We start from the raw sequence: 19224 nt of genomic DNA on the forward strand, positions 1-19224 counted from the left end.
TCCTTCGACTCCACGTGTCCTAAAATAGTCAATTTCCACGCGGCGAAGTGGCACTTTTTAAGGTCGAGTTGTAGGCCAGCGTCTCTAAGGCATGTGAACACGTGCTTTAGGCGAAAGAGGTGCATCGTAAAGTCAGAAGCAAAGGCGACGATGTCGTCAAGGTAACAAAGACATGTATGCCACTTTAAGCCACGCAAGATGTTGTCCATGATTCGTTCGAATGTGGCAGGCGTGTTACAAAGTCCGAAGGGAATGACGTTGAACTCGCACAATCCGTCTGGAGTGGCAAAGGGGTGATCAGCTTCCGTCACTAGAACTTGCCAGTAGCCAGAACGTAAGTATAATGCGAAAAAAAAAACATTATGCGCCCTGTAAGTTGTTTAGAGCGTCGTCAATTCGGGGAACAGGGCAGACGTCTTTGCGGGTGGGCTTCTTCAGTCGGCGATAGTCAAAAAAAAAAAAAAATATGTGGCAGAACCCATCTCACGATTGAATCATTAAGGCGACATAACGTATTGCCACTTTCGAGACGAGTTATGTATGAGGCGTGTACCACCTTCGAGGTTCCTCTTTAACGCTTTCCTAATAACACTCGGCGCCATCTATAGCGCCGCCGCCTCCGCAAAGCGAGCGAAAGCTGTGAAACGCGTCATGCCGCAATCGGGCTCCTCTCTCGCGTTTCCACCTGGACGCGCTCCGCCATTTACGTTTATTGCCAACAAATGAGTTACCGCTGGAAGGAAGGAAGCCTAACCACAACAGGGTCCGAGCGCCTTTACGAATGTTTAATATTTAAATCTGATACACCCACGGAGATATAACGGTAAAAGCGAAATTCCAATCTTAAAATATTTACATCCTTCCTTCTTTTCTTGATGTCATGCCAGAAGGTGGCCGGAAGTATTAACATAAGACATTATTTTAAAAAAATCACTTCGAATAACAGGAATTAAGCTGTTAGTCAAGGCCCAGTACCATTGCTGACGTATATAAAAGTTTGTATTCACTGATATTTATTTAATTATTTAATTGTCGAGCCCGCGACACCGCCAATGGCCACCAATCCGGCCCTCGGGCAAAAGAGTTTGGAGACCCCTCTCCTAAATAAATAGACTGTAACATCGGCAGACCCAGAACTCTATTCCCTACCGGTTTGGAAAAACAAGCCCCCTGAAAAGGACGCAACAAGTAGCGCTGTTGGCATTGCAGCTCACTGCGTATGCCTTCATTTCGCTATATATAACTCGCGACGACGACACTGTCGAGCGAGCGCGTGGAGATCCGCAGACGAATGACCATCAATCGTTATCGCGAGTAATTGCACTGTAACGGCTGGGAGAGTCAGACGTCGTCGGCGGTCGTCGGACGAGTGCTGCCAGGCCGACCAAGACAGGCGCCCCCGGCCGTGTCGGCGCGCGCATGTGAGGGTGCCGGTCATTCGCAGTGTGGTTGAGAGTAAGCAACACTGTGGTTATAGAAGTTGCAAGTTGTGCAGCAAGGATTCTGTAACCCCTTGAACGCAGGTATGGAATATCTTTCCCACTTCATTCGAATTCTTCTAATCTTCATGGTAATGGATGGTTGTGTAAAGTATTACGGGTAAATGTATACATAGTGTGTTATTCTTCTACAAAATACGATTTAAAAATGATTTGAGTCTCAAAAATCTCATTTCTTGAGATTTAAAAACATTAGTGGCTGCGGCGGCTTTTCGGGACCCCACAGACAGTTTTTCCTCGTGTGTGCTTCCGAGCTCGTCCATCGCAACGAGGTCCAATAGTCGATTGTGCCTAAGACGTGTGCTGTCGGAAATGAAAGGGCGTCTTATTGAGTGAACGTTTCGAGGCCGCCTAACACTTAAATCGCTATGGAGCTTCGCGTGCGAAACTTCCTTAATGAGTCATACTTAGCTCCCATCGTGCCCTTACCCATTTTCCCAAACAGGTCCTAAAGCCACCATACCACTATTTTCTTCTCTCTCTCTCTATTCTAACATACATACCTTTCCAAGTCCGCTAGTTCCAAATGGAGGAATATTCACATAGCTGGGTGTCCCTGCTAACGTTAGACAATGTTTTAAAACATGCCGAAGCGTTCTAAAAGGACGCGACCATGTGCATGTTGCCGTTTATTGTACACTGTAAACCACTTCTCAAAAGTGGTTTTGAGCAGCAAAAGCACCCTCTTGGCAAACAGTCAGCCTCTAGAGTCTGTGCAGGAGTACGCTTATCTAGGTCGATTACTCACGGGTTCCCTGATAATAAGAAAACTTACAGAAGAACAAAATGATTGAAGCGCATACGGCTGGTATTAAGAAATCCTGACTGGGAGCTTACCTCTGTCGTTGGGAAGAAAAGTGTACAATCATTGCGTTCTACCGGTGCTAACATTTGGGGCAGAAACTTGAGGTTAACAAAGGAGCTCGAGTACAAGTTAAATGGGCCCTGAATCACTTTTTATCGAAGTGGGGAAATGCATTTGAAGTAAACATAGGCTATTTCAGCAATACATTGCCGCAAAAAAGAACAGCAATGCGTTCAGCAGAAGCGGAGTTATTGACAATTACACACGGCCTCGACTGTGCTCCCGTTCCTTCTTCAATGCCTTGCACTGCGAAGGCTACGGCGGAGTGGAGCGTCGCCGTGACGCGCACCCTGACGCGCAGTTCAAACTTCATTTTGGATGTTACATTTCGATGTTTGGATGCCACGGCTTCCGATTTTGGGGGCCGCGCTGAATGTAAGCCAAACGCTGCCCTAAACGTAAGCCAGACGTTGTCCTCAGCGAGCCGCAGTGGGTTTAGCCAGTGAACTCGTGGCGGCACCCCGCGGCGGCAGCGGTGTAGCCGACCGCAGCGACGAATAGCAGCCGCGTATGGGAATCCGCTTTATCACACAATAAAGCGTCCAGAAAAGAGTCAGGATCGTGGCTTGGGTTGAGAAGAGAGCGTTTGAGAGAAAGGTGACTTTGCGCTCCGCTTGCGAGCTCAACGCACCGCGTACGACAGCAAAACTTGGCTGAGATGGTCAAAGCAGCGTACGCTACCCGCGGGCTATGTAACGGGAGTCATGGCACGAAGCACTCGGTATGGGCCTGTGTAGCAAGACAGCACTTCTTCTGACAGGCCGACCTGACGCGACGGAGACCACAGAAGCACCAATTAACCAGGCGGGAAGTGCACGTTTCATACTGTCGCCGGTCGTACAAACGCCTTTGACTCTCTTGGAATTCAGAAGGCGGTCACGGGCAATTTCCCTTGCGCGGGCAGCGCGGGCGATGGCGTGAAGTGCATATTCGCTGGTCGGTGCCGAGTGAACAGGAAGGGTTGTGTCGAGAGGCAGCGCTGGTTCTCGGCCGAACAGAAGGAAAAATGGGGAATAACCAGCTGTGTCGTGGCGCGATGAATTATATACGCAAACGTGACAAAATGTAGAGCGAGGTTCCAGTCTGTGTGCTCTGAAGAGACATACTTCGCGAGCATGTCTGTGAGAGTGCGATTGAGACGTTCCGTGAGGCCATTTGAATTTGCGGCTGGTATGACATGGGATAGCTTGTGCCTCGTTGCACAGGACTGCAGGATGTCTGCGATAACTTTTGACAGGAATGTCCTGCCACAGTCCGTGAGAGTTGTCGTGGAGCTCCATGTAATAAAATCACGTCGTGTAGCAAAAAATCGGCGACATCTGTGGCACAGCTTGTAGGAAGCGCTCGGCTGATGACTTAGCGCGTGGCGTAATCCGTGGCCACAGCGATTCCCATGTTCCCAGAGGTAGGTAGAGGGAAAGGGCCAAGTAAGTGCAAAGCAGCCCGAAATAATGGCTCCGCGGGAATGCCGAGTGGTTGAAGGTACCCGGCAGGGAGCGTCGATGGTGTCTTGCGTCGCTGGCATTTCTCAAACACTGTTACGGATCTTCGAACGGAGCGAGCAAGCCCTGGCCAAAAGAAGCGTCGGCGGATCCGGTCGTAGGTACGTGACACACCAAGGTGGCCGGCAGGTGGGGAGGTCGTGAAGTTCGTGGAGAACAGCCGAGCGAAGATGCTTAGGATAATAAGGAGTAATGGTGGGCCGTCGGGGTGAACGTTGTGGCAGTGGAGTATGCCATCTTGAAAAATGAATAAACGAAGGGAAGTGTCGGCAAGTGACGATTCTAGGCGGTAAACGGTGATACGCAAGGACGGGTCACGGCGCTGCTCGTCGGCGACATGAAGCAGTTGGAAAACAGAGAACGCAGGCGTCGGTATCAGTATCAGACGTAGCTACGGTCGGGTCTTCGACTGGGAAGCGAGAGAGGCAGTCTGCGTCCTGGTGTTGGCGTCCCGACTTGTAAGTCACTGTGTATGTATATTCTTGTAGTCGGAGGGCCCAACGACCGAGCCGGCCAGTAGGATCCTTGAGCGACGAAAGCCAACAGAGCGCATGATGGTCTGTGATTACTGAGAAGGGCTTACCATAAAATATGGGCGGAACTTTGAAAAAGCCCAGACGAGAGCAAGACATTCGCCCTCGGTAATCGAATATTTGCACTCTGCAGTTGTCAGGAGCCGGCTAGCGTAGGCTATATCACGGTCGTGTCCATGTTGGCGTTGCGCTAAGACGGCTTCGGTCCCATAACCACTGGTATCGGTTCGGACCTCTGTAGGTGCGGACGGGTCATAGTGGGCCAAGACATGTGGATTGGTGAGAATCGCGATACGGTGTGAAAATGCGGCAGCCTGAGGGGAACCCCACGTAAAAGGCACGTCTTTCTTTAGAACTTCAGTGAGCAGTCGAGAGATTGCTGCGAAATCTTTCACGAACCATCTCAAATAAGAACAGAGCCCCAGAAAACTCCAGACGTCTTTGACAGACTGAGGTACAGGAAAAGCCGTTACTGCTCGAACCTTCTCCGGGTCGGGTTGTGCGCCGGAAGCATCGACTAGATGGCCTAGCACTGCAATCTGTCGGCGCCTGAAGTGGCACTTCGATTAATTTAATTGGAATCCAGCCTTGCGGAAGACGTGAAGGATAGCTGCGACGCGCTCAAGGTGCTTCTCAAATGTAGGAGAAAACACAAGGACGTCGTCGAGCCCTTGGGCGTCGCCCAACCCCAGTGGTCTTTTTGGGCGAGGTTCTTAGAAAATGAATTGTTTCGCTCCTTATTAGGTAGTCCTGCAGCGGACATAAAAATATGCGGATGATCCTGGTGATGATGAGTTCGCAAAAATTGTGAGTGTAAGGTTGTTTTGATTACTGAAACAACCTTTCTCTGTTTCCGTAAGGGTGTATAGTCCACCTGAAACATTCTTTTGGTGTTAAGGGTTTTATGGACTGTGCGAACACCTGCTATTTGTACATGTCACCTCCGAAGTCACCGAGACCTTCTTAGGCTCCATCGTTTTAAGGCACGAAGCTCCTTGTGTGCATTTGAGCGATCGTGATAAGGCGCGCCTCTCACGTGTTCTCAATGAAGTGCTTCGAGCATCCTGAACCATGCATTAAACTGCACGTATATATACGTGTCACCCTAAGACCAGTGGCCTGACTATACAGTTTCACTCGACTTTATCCTCTATAATTTCTATGTATATTACAGCGAAGCCGGATAACTCTCGTTGGTCGGAAACTTTCGTGGCATAAACACAAAACACCATACCCCATACCAGCTGTGCGATATCTTCGCCGAGCTGGGGAAGAGAGAGCTGAGAGAGAGAGAGAGAGAGTGAAAGCAGAGAATAAAAATAGCATCGCGCAGCATAGCGGATGCGAGGTGGAGAAGAGGAGCGAGGCAGGTGGTAGTGGGACGCGTAGAGCTGCTGCCGACGCCGACCGCGTTTGCGCCGAACGCACCGGATGTCCGTGACAGCAGCCGATGCATCTGGCGGCGGCTCGGCAGGTTTCGGCCAGAGAACTGAACACTAGTCGCTTCCGAAAGACTGATGCGAGAGATAGGGAAGCTGAAACCAAGCGTCACAGAAGAGAACATTCCGGGTTTAGATTGAGGGAAGCCGAGAGTTCGCGTAGGCTAAGAAATGAAGATCCGGAGGCTTGTGAACGTGGCCGATTGAATTCATCGCGAAACTACGCAGAACATCGCGAAGAAATCCTGAGCGCCAGGAAACGAAGTGTGTGGTTTACCAATACTTTACTAGGCTTTCACCAGCTCCGTTGGTCCCTGGTGTTTGCCGTAGCAGAGCCACACATAACTTTTTTGCCACGAGCACACTATTTCGCATATCCTTTTGACGTGTTTGCATATACAACTCTGCATGTACAACTGGCTACAGCCACTTTTTTTCTTCTAGTCCATGAGCGATATTCCATACTTCTTCCTTCGACATTACCTTTTTCTCCGCTACCACGTCAATCACGGCTTCTGTTTACAAAGGAGCTTGTTTCCTCAGTCGACTACTGCCGTTGTGTCGCCCGCGTCAGCACGAACGCCGCCCAGGTAGATAGAAAGCTTGGTTATGACGAGAAATGACGTGTGTAATCGTTCCGTCCTGGCAACTGCAGTTCTTATATATGCCCCTAATTGAACTCGTGACCTCTGTGAGAAGTTTTCACATCGCTTTCTCCATCTTCTCCACTATTCTTGCCGTTTTACTGCGATAGCAATTATACGGACACTCCAAGCGCATTTCTGCGTCGCCGTCGCCGTGATGTTCCGTATAAAGTCCAAACAGTATAACATCCTCGCCACGCGTCGTACGCTGTATGTGCCAGTGAAAGCTTGTGAGGGTCGGCCTACGATCGCGGCTCAATCTCGCGTACGCGAGGGAGGGAGGCGGGGCGGAAGCGCGCCGTCTTCTGTCATGCGCGAGGCACCGGGGGGGGGGGGGGTGGCGTGACGGAGGTGAGGGAGGGGGAGAGGATTCTACTCCGGAGGCTGCTGCTTATGGCGCGGCCGCGTGGGAGCCGTATCTTGAAATCGATCTGCGACGTGGACAAAGTGCGCGCCCGTGCGGGCCTTATCTTCAAAGCGATGTGCGATGCGGACAAAGTACACTACGCCGAGTGCCGGTAGCTTCGTACGCGCTGTCCTGTCGACGTTTAGTTCGCTTTGAAGTGAGAGAAAGCACGAAGGTCAATTCTGTCGCGGCTGCTGACGCGCTTCCTCACTCCAGTGTTTTGAGAGCGAGTTTATGCGGTCATCGGATGTGATCATGTTTACCTGTGCGCGCCTGACACTATGCTTGCTAATTTAGTTAGTAAGTCAATGTTTGCAAATTTATACGACCGATAAAACTAATATCCTTACTTCGTATACCTGTCTGCTAATTCGCTATCGCTATCGATGCTTCGCCTTTCGCGTAACACCGCGACTTTTTTTCATTTCCCCATACCCTTTCACCAGTGCAGGGTAGTCCACCAGAAGCTATTCCGCTTAACCTTCCTGCCTTTCTCATCCAATTTTAGCTCTCTCTTTCTCGTTTCTACATCGCTACATCGCTTCACATACAATTTGACGATGTTTTTCCGAGTAAGGCAAAGCACCTACCTTACCGAATGTTAAGTGCTATTCTACTGGATTGTTTATTGAAATTACAAACAAATGTGGTCATAGCGACTGATGGCACGCAGAATCAGGAAAAATGTGGCATTGGTATATTCAGCCCTATTCTAGATTGGTCACTTTCCCTGCGGCTTCCAGACTTTGTACCAATCTTTCTTGTAGAATTTTTATTGGTAGTACTCGCCGTTCGTAAATTAAGCTAAACAATAGATTATGTAGTGATTGTAACTGATTCTTTGGCCTTGTGTACAAGGACAAATTGGCACAGATTGGCATGGCCGGAACCAACTCACCACCATACGAACTTCCACTGAAAGGCACGCCCCAGGGTTCCATCCTGTCCCCATTCCTGTTTAACATCGGGCTCCGGAAGCTAGTCCTACAACTCGAGGATATACCGAATCTGGGCTGTGCCTTTTACGCGGACGACATTACACTATGGGCAATAAAGGGCTCCTATGGAGAACGGCAAGATGTCCTGCAAAACGCTATAGACAAGATTCAAAGCTACCTTCAGGCGGCAGGTATGACCTGCGCCCCAAACAAATCGGAATACCTGCAGATAAGACCACCGCGCACCCAGTCCAACCGTGCACCCCCACTTCACCCGACGATTGCCGGACAATGCATCAACAGAACCCCGGTAGCACGAATCCTGGGCATTCACATGCAAGAAAATAACAGCGTAAAGACGGCAATAGACAAACCGTCAAACACACCGTAAAAAGTATTACAACCCTCATAGCTAGAATAGCAAGAAGTAAAGATGGGATGACAGAAGGCGAGACATTACGCCTCGTACAGGCCTTCGTCCTCACCCGAATCACCTTCGCTCTGCCCTTCCAAGCTACACGCAAGACCGAAATAGAAAACATCGACAAGCTCAGAAGAATCGCATACAAAGCTGCACTCCAACTTCCGAATTGCACGAGCACAGACATGCTCATGTCGATAAGCATAAATAACACATATGAAGAACTGGCAGCCGCAACGCTAATCGCACAAAGAGAACGACTCAACACCACACACCAGGGCAGAAAACTACTGCAAAGACTGGGATACCCGCTCACCCCCCAATACTGCGGAGACGACACAGTCATCGTACCGATGCACCTACGGGCTCGCATCATCGTGGAACCGGTCCCCAAGAACATGCATCCGCTATACAACCAAAAGCGCCGGCAAGCACGAGCACGAAAACTCCTCCAGAGAAGGAACGATCCTGATACTTACTTCATCGACGCTAGCCTTTACTCCACAACACCACAAGGCCCCAGAAAACCAACATACGCAACGGCAGTAGCTAACCAAAAGAAAGTGGTGGCCTGCGCATCTATACGCACCAGATCAAGCGCCACCGCGGAGGCAGCAGCCATAGCCCTCGCAATCAAAGAAGCAGAACGAAGAGGTCGCTCCGCATATATCCTGACGGATTCACAGGCCGCCTCTCGGTTATATATTAGAGGCACACTTCCCAGGTGCGTCACCGATATCCTGGGCCCCACGCTGACTGAGGACCATGGGATCGTCTGGTGCCCAGGGCACACAGGCCTCGAAGGCAACGAGGAGGCCGACTGTGTAGCTCGCGGACTTGCTGGCCGAGCCACAGAAGACTCTTCGAGGCCCCTCACAAACCACCACGAAGATCCCATCACGAGCAGGCAGATTTTGGAGGACCAACGCCTGACCAGACGAAAGTACGCTCCTCCACATCCCAAGTTAAGCAGCCAACAAGCCAGGGACTGGCGCCGCCTTCAAACGAACACTTACCCGCACATATCAAGGTTGCACGCAATGTTTCCAGAGGTATGCACAACCAGTGTATGTCCCTGGTGCAACGACCACACAGCCACACTGACACACATTACATACCAGTGTACGGAACGCCCAGCCGAGGCAGTATCCAGGCTGGTGAGCTCATCACAGACACTCACAACGTGGTCTGGGGAGGCACGACTTTCCGAGCTGGCACTGGGAAGCCAACTGGCGACCCTAGACCAGGCCCGGCGAGCCACCGCGGCCAGTGGGGCTCTACAAGAGGGCTCCACCCGAGAATAACCACACCAACCACTCGTCATACAATAAAATTTATTCTCTCTCTCTCCGTCCTTGTGTACTTCATTCTCAGCACATAATGAATCTCAGGTGTTTAAGTCCTTAGTACCTCTATACTTAACTAATATCCATTTAGTCTGGGTACTTGAGCATAGAAGTCTAGTTCTAACAGAAACGGCTGATTCATTGGCAAAGGTGTCGATAGCCGGCCCAGCCATTCAAATTCTCCTTACATCAGCCTTGATCATAGCTGCATGCAAGATTCGGAGGTAAATGCTGCTGCGAGAATTATCTGTGCCATCTATAACAAATTCACTGGATTTTGAACAATTATTGTACCCCTAGAAAATTAATCTATGCCAATGAAGAAAAACTGAAGTAACTATTAGTAGGCTTCTATGACGCATACATTCTTTAAATTTTTATTTATACAGGACTGGTGTGTCACCCTCACTGATTTGTCATTTGTATGGAAGATGATACCATAGAACATTTTTTTTACTTCTTGTCGATGATTTATTAGATTAAGAAAACGAACCTTAGAAACACCTCTCCGCCTTCTTGGATTAGATTGAACTGTTGAAAACGTACTATCTTTGGGTGCCTCTACACTTAGGCTTTGCGACGGGGATGTTAGTTCTGCCATCCAAGATTTTCCTTTAGGACGAATAAGATTTAAATTCTGAATACAAAAGAAATTCAGCAAATATGAATTTCAATTGTTTTATTTTTATGGTTGTGGCAGAATTTTCATTTTCATAAAATCATGCGGGCTCTACAATCTGTATCTTTCGATTGTAACATACCAATTATAAAACCGTGACCTCTTACTTTACACTTTAATTTAGATTTCCCGATTCTTGGCCAATCCCCCAGAGTGGGTACGTGCCTGTAGATTACAAGCATCTACATCTACACGTTAGCGCGCTCGACCTTAACGGCCTCGGTGTCTGCCGCTCCCGAGATCCCGCGGCACCATATAGCTGGCCGGTCTACATAAATCGAGGCGACGGCGGCTACCTCTTCACGCCGCCTCCCACAAATTGGCGACCCTGCCGACCAAGCCCAGCCATGCCAGCGTCAACGCACCGATTCTACCAAGGCGAGAGTGACGTGGCCTCACGCGGTCAGGCGAACGTTCCGCGCTGGTAGGCTGTCCTGGAATTCTACATTGACATGCCGGACATCTGGTTTGTCTCGCTGCACAGTCACTTCCGTATCAACAATGTTCCAGGCTCCAGCTGTGTTCCCGGCTCCAGCTGTCACCCTCCGGCCCCGACTTCTACGAATACTTGCGGGCAGCCGTACTTGCTCACTACGCCACCTCGAGCATTCAGTCACACCAGCCTCTCGCCATTTCAACCGTCACGTCATTTCGCGTCTTGTCGTCCCTCATCGCCTGCGTCCACCCGTGGCGTTCCTCAAGCACTCGCGGGCCCCTACTTCAAACCTCTACTCGGTCATCCGTTAGACTCTTTCCCTTCTCAAAGGCAGCTGCGCGACGACTCTTTCCAAGGTATCCACTGGGCCCAGCGCCAGCGCTTTCCGCTACCCTACGGCCCGTCGCTCTCCTTCCTTGAACGGCACGCGCCACAAACCTGGCCAATACGTTTCAACTCTGCTTGCCGAGTGGCAACGTACAAGACAACGCGCGCCTTTTGCACGTATTTCAATCGTGCTTTGCACTAGGAGGAGGAGAAAAGCAAAAAAAGTCGCAGTTTCACCAGAAAGGCGAAGCATCTATTGCGATAGCAAATTTACTAGTACAGTATACGGAGTAAGGATAGTAGTTTTATCGGCTGCATAAACTTGGACATATTCCCTTACTAACTAAATTAACTAGCATGGTGTCAGCGCGCTCAAGCAAACATGAATAGATCACACTCGATGACCGCAGACAAGCACTGTCAAAACGCTGGCGTGAGCAAGCGTTTTTCGACAAGCGTCTTGTCGAAAGGTCTAAATTTACCAGATTTACCAGATAGGTACCAGATTTTTTTCCCGCCACTGTATGCACGCACACGTTTGTAGTCGCGTTTTAAAGTCCACTGTATGTGCGCCCGAAGTTTCTAGTCACGTTGATTTCTCTCTCTCCTATTTCCGTTGAATTTTACATGAGTCAATGTACGTGTTGGTTTGCATGACGTCACTAAATGTGCACGTGCTTGTGGTCATATACCAGGTACCGTTTTTAAACTTTTTTTATTTCCTTCGTTACAGAGAAACTGTATCAATTGAGCTCTGTGTGCTTGCAATCGCACTCTTGATGAAGGCCTGACCCCGGCAGGAACGTCGAAAGTAAATGTTCTGCTTTTCTACGTGCGCCTGCACATATAGTTTCGCGCCAGACCCGAAGGTATTCCATTCAAAAATAAAAAAGACGAACGTTATGCCCTATCTTTTTACTGACGTTGCGGCAGGCCTTCATCGGAGTGAATGGAAGTTTATATGAATATAGAGAATCCAGCCTGCACTCTCGTACGGCTACTCGCAGCTACTTGCAGTTTAGTACCCGGTGCGCGACCTTTTTTCCGCAGGCCTCAGGGACAAGCATTCGTTTTTTTTTCGTTTTGTTTTTCTTTTTTTTCAGCTGCGGTTTATGAAACCGCCACACAGCCACCACTTGCGTTAACAAGGTAGTGCATAAAATGCTCGTCTTCCGTTGCGCGCGATGCAACGAAGCGCTTCGAACATACTGCGCGTTTAGAGGACTGGAAAGAAACAATGAACGCTTTACGACTTCGGCTCGCCTATAGAGTGACCATGCAACAATCATTGCTAACCCAATGGCGCACCCGGACGTCTTAAATAATCACCAGTGCCGAAGGAGGCGCCCTCTCCCGTTGACCCAAGAGCACGTGACGAGCATTCTCGACGCCCCACAGAATACCGGTTGAGCAGATGTGGGGGCAGTGTGACGTCATCCGGGGCCCCCGCCAAGGTAGATTGCGAGGACGCTATGGTTAGTGTGAGTATTTAAGCTTATCAATAACTATTCGAAGTTGCGGCTTTGGAAAATATAGAATACTAATTATTTCGTGTAACGGAGCTTGTAAAAACACCGAGGCATCGCAAGAAAGCAGCTTGAAAAAGTGCAGCGCTGGAAGTAGGCACGGGGATACGCTTAGGAAAGACGGTACCCAAGAACAGCGTGCTGCGGTACAGCGTTGTCTCCTACCAAAAGGTGCAACCGCTGTGTTTTGAACAATATGAAAGGTAAGTATAATAAAAGACCGGATACTTGTGCGGACGATAGGCCCAACACCGTCGCACCGGCCACCGCCTGCCATACTCCTCAGCGGCGGCCGCTCGTCAGCTCCGAGATGCAGGCGTCCGTTCGGACAACAATGATCGTGGACAACCAAATGTGCGTTCAAGTTCCAGGAGAAGGGATATCACCAGAGGAATGCCAGAACGAAGCCGGGTGGACGCTCGCGGTGGAGTGCATGTCGAGGCTGCGCCAGCGGACACCCGCCAGCGGCAAGCCTAACGGTCCCGGCGGGCGTAAAGCAAGCCCGAAATCAAAATTCAACAAGAACGTCAGAGCCTCGGTCATCACAGCAGCACGCATGCCCGCCATGCCACTGGAAGAGAGCAAGGCAGTCGTCAGACCCAGAGGGGGACTGGGCATCGTCAAGACCGGCACCACCACCGTCGCCGCGGCCATACTCGCCGCGGCCAAGATCACTAGCCAGGAAAGTGCCGCGCACACCATCTGCCAAAATTGCAACAGAACATCATGGTCGTCAGTACACCGAACGAAGACAACGCGGCAAGGTATGCTAAAACCCAGGAAATCTCTATTCAAGGCAAACCCTACGGAGTCAGCGCATATCTCACGGCACCACACGACACGGTAAAGGGCGTCATCAGAGGCATCCCCATCGACGCGAGCACCGACGAGATAGATAGGAACATCGTCAACGAGCGGAACCCGCTATCAGTGCCAGCACGACCACCATGATCGTGGTGTTTCAGGGACCCAAGGTACCGAACTTCGCCCGATACGAAGTCACCCTGATACCGTGCCGCCTCTACAGGAAACAGATCGACGTTTGCCATCAGTGCGGCCGAGTGGGACACCGCAAGGACGTGTGCCCGACCCCCATAATCAAGACGTGCCGGGCCTGCTGACTCGCGAACCCCCAAATAAAACCATCGCTGTACCCCAAATGTAAGTTGTGCGGGGGCGAACACCCGACCGGAGACTGAACGTGCAAGGCGAAAGACAAGATTTCCTTACGTAGTGCTTAAGCGACAATGGGAGCGCTGACAGGCCGAATGCCAGCTGCCGTCGGAGAGCGATATCCCGCCACTCTACAAGCCACCAGCTGCGCGAACGTCAAGGACCCCATCGAAGAACCGCGCGCCGAAATCCAGAGGCAGCAGCTGTTGCAAGAGAAGCCTCAGCAGGAAAAGGTCACCATCACGTGAGCGAAGGGGCTGGGTCGACGCAGAGAAAGGGAACAATATAAGGAGCGCGCAGAAAATCACCGAAGCCACGAAGAAAGACGATATGAATAGGGTGCGACAAGCCAACGAGACCCTAAGACAAGAGGACGCGGTGCTGCGAGCGACCATCAACAAGCTCACGAGAGAGATCGCCGAGATCCGTAAGCTGCTGCTATGCAACAACGAGCCTCTACAGATACTCACGCCAACCACAAGCAAAACCGAGAAAACAACCCCGAACAACCAGGAGACAGCCGTAGAGGAACCGGCACCGCAGAAGCGAGACGTCGAGGCCACGCGCAAGCAAACAGAAAACGATCGCATCGACAACCTCGGAGCCAAATTCGAAGCGAGATTCAACAAACTCGAACAGCTAATCTCGGTGAACATTGCAGCAGTGACAGGAATGAAACGAACAATAGAGACCTACCAAGCCGAGAAGACGAACAGATTAGCCTGCATCAAAAGGACCCTACAGCCGATCGTGAGCCACCCGGCGTTTGCGCCCCTCTTCGCACAACATCCTCCCAACCAAGGAACTCCGTACACGACAACGCAATCATGGCCGCCAACGCAACAACAGTAGCAGCAGGAGAAACAGCCTCGCACTGGAACTGTCGTGGCCTCGGAAGAAAGAAGGCAGTCATCCAACAGCACATCGCACATGTCGCGCGCAAGCCGGACGTGATACTACTGCAAGAGACACCAACGCACCGTCCCTCCCCGGCTACAGAGTGCACGAGGGCCTCTGTAGCCGGGGAGGGACGGTGCGACCTGTACTAAGACGCCACGTAACTGGACTTCACCCTCATCACGGACCCGACGCATCCGACGAGAATCGGTAACTCCGTGTCCCGGGACACCATTCCGGACCTCACGTTCGTCAAGAACTACGTCCGGGGCGCGATCACCTGGAGAAACACGGGGGCCGACCTCGGCAGCGACCCCACCATAGTGGAAATCGGCATACCGGAAGACGACAGCAGCATCAGAACACACAGATGGGTAGACTGGGATGCCTTCCGAGACGCCAGAAACCAGAAGAGAGACGGTGATGACGAGATCGAATACATCGACTCGGGGACGACGGAAAATCACTAGGAGCGTACGCGACGCGACCAAATATATTGAAACGGACGGAGATCGACAAAGTAGACAGCCGGCTAGCGCATCTCATCGAAGTCAAACATTCGATACTCCATCGATGGAAGAAACAACGGCTCAGCCGCAGACACAGAAAGAAGGTGGCGAGGCTCAACCGAGTGATCGAGGGTCTCTGCCGCGCGTTATGCGCGCAACAGTGGAACGAGATCTGCAACGCGGCAGACGGGCAGATGCACAGCAGGAAGACATGGCGTGACGATAGCGATGACGTCAAAATCACTGTTGCTTACTCGGGAGCCTCCCCATTAAATTCTATGGCAGTCGGACCAGGTAGCATGACGTCATGCTACCTGGCCACGGTAAAAATATAAACAAGTATGCGTGCCAGTATTCTAAAGAGTGAAGAACAGCAATCAAAGTCAATGCGCACCAACATCAAACTTTAAGTGGAACTGTGTGCTGTTTGATTTCTGTGAGCACATAATTGCAGTGCATTTGCTCGTGTGCTAAATGCGAGCAAACGTTACAGCGTATCCGAATTTGATGTTAGAGATTGGGTGGGCGTATTGATTATTGATTACTGATATTACTGATTACTGATTATTGATGTTGATTACTGCAGTGCAACTTGGCTCTAGCCGTCAACGTTACGCGAGACAGCGCACCTTGTGGGCTATTGTCGATGCATATGATGAACTCAATCCTGCTGGATGTCGCCGTGTTTCCCGGTTGATAGGCACCAAGCAATAATGCTTATCCTTTTTATTGCTTGCATTTATAGTCAAGGGAGAGTAAACCTGTCAGTTTACGCAGCAGTCAATTCCTCGTGGGTGTTTTAGAGAAATGCATGTACAGTTGACGTCACACTGCTTCCGTGGCCATCACGCTACTCGGTTGAAGTGCGTCAGAGGTCAGGCCGCTCGTTGCAGGCCCGATCGTTGCGCTCCTGTTGCTTTTGAGCCTACTTGATGTTGTATTTCCCTAAAAGCGTCGTCATGTCCCGTGCTTGACTGAGCGGTCATGAAAACTTATACTGGCGATAACCAGTAATTGACCGCTTCTTTGGATAGGGCCGCTTAAGGCTTATCATCACACGTAATGCGCTGACGGCTTACCGCTCAGACGAAACAAATAAAAAAAATGCTGAGATAGTTGTTGCTTTGATGAGGCAAACAGCACTATGAATAATACGGCAGGAAGGAAGACAGACACAGCTCTGTGACCGTCTTTCTTTCTGGCGTTTTATGCTTTGCGCTGCTTGCCTAAAGTGGAATACCAACTGGCCCAGTACACCATCATTCTGAGATAGTTCTGACCTTCCAAAACGTCGCTTTGTGTTTTCTTTGCAGGTGCAACACCCTCGCACTTGTTCCCCCCGCAAGGGCCAGGAAAGATCAACATAGCGGCCGCAATGGCTGTGGACGTGAGGTATCCGCGAGGTCCCTTGTACAGAGACATAGACGGTTTCAGGCTGAACGCCTACGTGTCGGTAGATCTGTATCGTTCAGCGCTAGGGTACAAGCCGAGAGCGGACGACGTCTTCATCGCCACGTTTCCCAAAAGTGGGACGACATGGATGCAACAGATGGGCTACCTCATTCTTCACGATGGATCGCCTGCTCCCGACGGAATGGACTTCTTCAAGACCATGCCCTTCTTAGAGCTGTTCGGTGCCGAAGATGTGGCAAAGCTGAAGCGACCAGGTCTTATCAAGACACACCTTCCCTATAACCTGGTGCCGAAGAGTCCATCTGCGAAGTATGTGTACCTCTGCAGGAACCCAAAGGACGTGTGCGTATCGTTCTTTTACCACACCAAGGGTTTCGTGGCGTACGACTTCGCGGACGGCAAGCTCGAAGACTTCTTCGATGTTTTCATGCAAGGCGCGACCGATTTCGGTGACTACTTCGATCATGTGCTTTCCTGGTATGCTCACCGCAACAATCCCAACGTGCTGTTGATGCACTACGAGGACATCAAGACGGACCCCAAGAATCATGTGCTAAAGCTTGCTGCTTTTCTAGGCGACGAGTACCACCGGAAACTTGTCGAACACCCGGGGGCACTGGACCGAGTCATCAAGTACAGCGGAGTAGATTTTATGAGATCCAAAACGGGTGCCGACATAAAGGCATTCCTTACCAGGCCGCTGGACAACGACAAAGACGTGCGTCCTGGTCTGAAGCATTATCATGATACCGTGATGAAATATCCCAAAACAATGGGTTTTATCCGCAAGGGTGTAGTAGGAGACTGGAAGAACCACTTCACGCCTGAAATGAACACGAAAATGGAAGCAAAGATCTACCAGAGGTTTGCCGGCACGGACATTATTGACGTCTGGAAGAGGCACGGTATCCTATGAACGAGCTCCCCACAAGGGCAGGAAAAATCAGTATAGCGTCCGCGATGGCTGTGGACGTGGGATGTCCCCGAGGACTCCTGTACAGAGATGGACGGTTTCATGCAAACTGCCTACGTGTCGTATTTCGAAGCCAAAGTTCTGACTGTGCACACCCACTAGCTCCCGGCAGTGCTTCTTTAATGCTGAATAGTTTCATGATATACAAGTACTTGCAGCTACGTAGGCGATGAGAATCGTAATCGATATTGTCACTGTTCGGCAACACGTGTGATCTGCATGTTTTCTTTAGCTTTGTTATATCATTAGACAAACAGTTAAATACAATAAACATTGAGACTCGTACACCCACAACCAAGCTGCAAAAAGAAATACTTGTCTATCGCTGTTACCTTCCGAAAACATGAACGCTATACAGAGTGTTTCAGAAACCGCGTTCTAAATTTGCTTAAGAAAGGGGAAGTTGCGATAATTAAGCGTTTCGCTCAGGATTCACTTGAGAACAGTGGCACGCCTTTTAATATGTCTGAATTTAGTAATCAAAGAAGTGATAAATAAATTAGAGTAACTAACTTGTTTTTTACACGGAAGCGGCCGATGTGAGCGTAAGGACGTTCACTACGCGTGCTCATTCGATGGTGAGGCGTTAACTGTAAACAGACATGGCTGACTGCTAAGGCCGTGGCAGTTGGGCTCTGCGGCAGTTACGTTTACTCTTTCTGTATGAAACTGACCAATAATCGTTACGCTGCAGAAATTAGCCGCGTCAGCTTTTTGCGTGCCTAGGAGCAATTATGAGCTCCTCGGATGACAGCCTTCAATTCTTGCATTAGGATCATTGTTTGAATTTTTCAGTTAAAATGGCAAGTCGTGAAGTGTTTATATATACTCCCCTAAGTACTATTTCGAGTCATTTTAGGATGTACTACGCCTCTGTGGTAAAATACATCGCGATAAAATTCTTCAATTATTGTATCTTACACATTTTTATGCAATATCGAATGACAGTTGTCTGAAACAACCGGTATAATCTTCCTCAACTGTGCCTAACTTCAGAAGTCAATAAATTACCCACTGTGGTTGCTTAGTGGCTATGGTGTTGGGCTGCTGAGCACGTGGTCGCGCGATTGAATCCCAGCCACGGTGGCCGCATTTCGATGGGGGCTAAATGCGATGACACCCCCTTTACTTAGATTTAGGTGCACGTTAAAGAACCCAAGGTGGTCCAAATTATTCCGGAGTCGCCCACTACGGAGTGCCTCACAATCAAATCGTGGTTTTGGCACGTAAAACCCCCTAAGTTAGAAGTCCATAAATTCATAAGTAAATCTGTAATGTTGTTCCACTCCAATCACGCCACCAGTGAAGTGGAGCAGGACTACAGGAATAAAATGAATTCGAACAGAACCGCCATCAACAAAGGTGCTGCCATGTGACTGACTTGGTCGTCATATGCGTGCTGACTTGGTCGGAGCGCCAGAGCAATATGTGGCGCTGCTTTCGCGTTATTGTGTTCCTTACCGAAAAACAAAAATGTACCACTAAGTGTGGGTCTTCGGCGAGCGTCAAAACAGTACGGAGCTATAGCTTGGCGTGATACTTAAAAAGCCATTATATAATGTTAATTTCAATCACGCCGAACTCTGGAACTGCGAAAAAACGTCGGAAAGCTGCGAAAAAACGTCGGAAATAGGAACAGACTCAGGCGAGGCTTCGCAGTTTCCGCATGTCCGTGGGCTTCGGAAACTCGGTGACGGC

The 19224-nt window shown here is 50.1% G+C and overlaps 2 protein-coding genes and 1 pseudogene across 3 annotated transcripts in view; all 3 read left to right on the forward strand.

Annotated features, from left to right (window-relative positions):
* The window catches only part of LOC125947789 (sulfotransferase ssu-1-like), a 69239-nt gene that overhangs the window by 18452 nt on the left and 31563 nt on the right, over positions 1 to 19224 (forward strand). The gene's annotated exons all lie outside the window — the stretch shown is intronic.
* LOC119461501 (sulfotransferase 1E1) lies at positions 1381 to 19004 on the forward strand. Its single transcript, XM_049673130.1, has 2 exons — positions 1381 to 1523; positions 16454 to 19004. The coding sequence occupies exon 2, from the start codon at positions 16516 to 16518 to the stop codon at positions 17467 to 17469; it is 954 nt and encodes a 317-aa protein (XP_049529087.1). The 5' UTR covers positions 1381 to 1523; positions 16454 to 16515; the 3' UTR covers positions 17470 to 19004.
* On the forward strand, positions 12911 to 14586 carry LOC119462237 (uncharacterized; annotated as a pseudogene).

The sequence above is a fragment of the Dermacentor silvarum genome, chromosome 8, assembly GCF_013339745.2.
Source record: "Dermacentor silvarum isolate Dsil-2018 chromosome 8, BIME_Dsil_1.4, whole genome shotgun sequence".
NCBI classification, from domain to species: Eukaryota; Metazoa; Arthropoda; class Arachnida; order Ixodida; family Ixodidae; genus Dermacentor; species Dermacentor silvarum.

Bases quoted from the DNA above. Each gene is read 5' to 3' on its own strand.
- LOC119461501 (XM_049673130.1), top strand. From the start codon at position 16,516: ATGGCTGTGGACGTGAGGTATCCGCGAGGTCCCTTGTACAGAGACATA.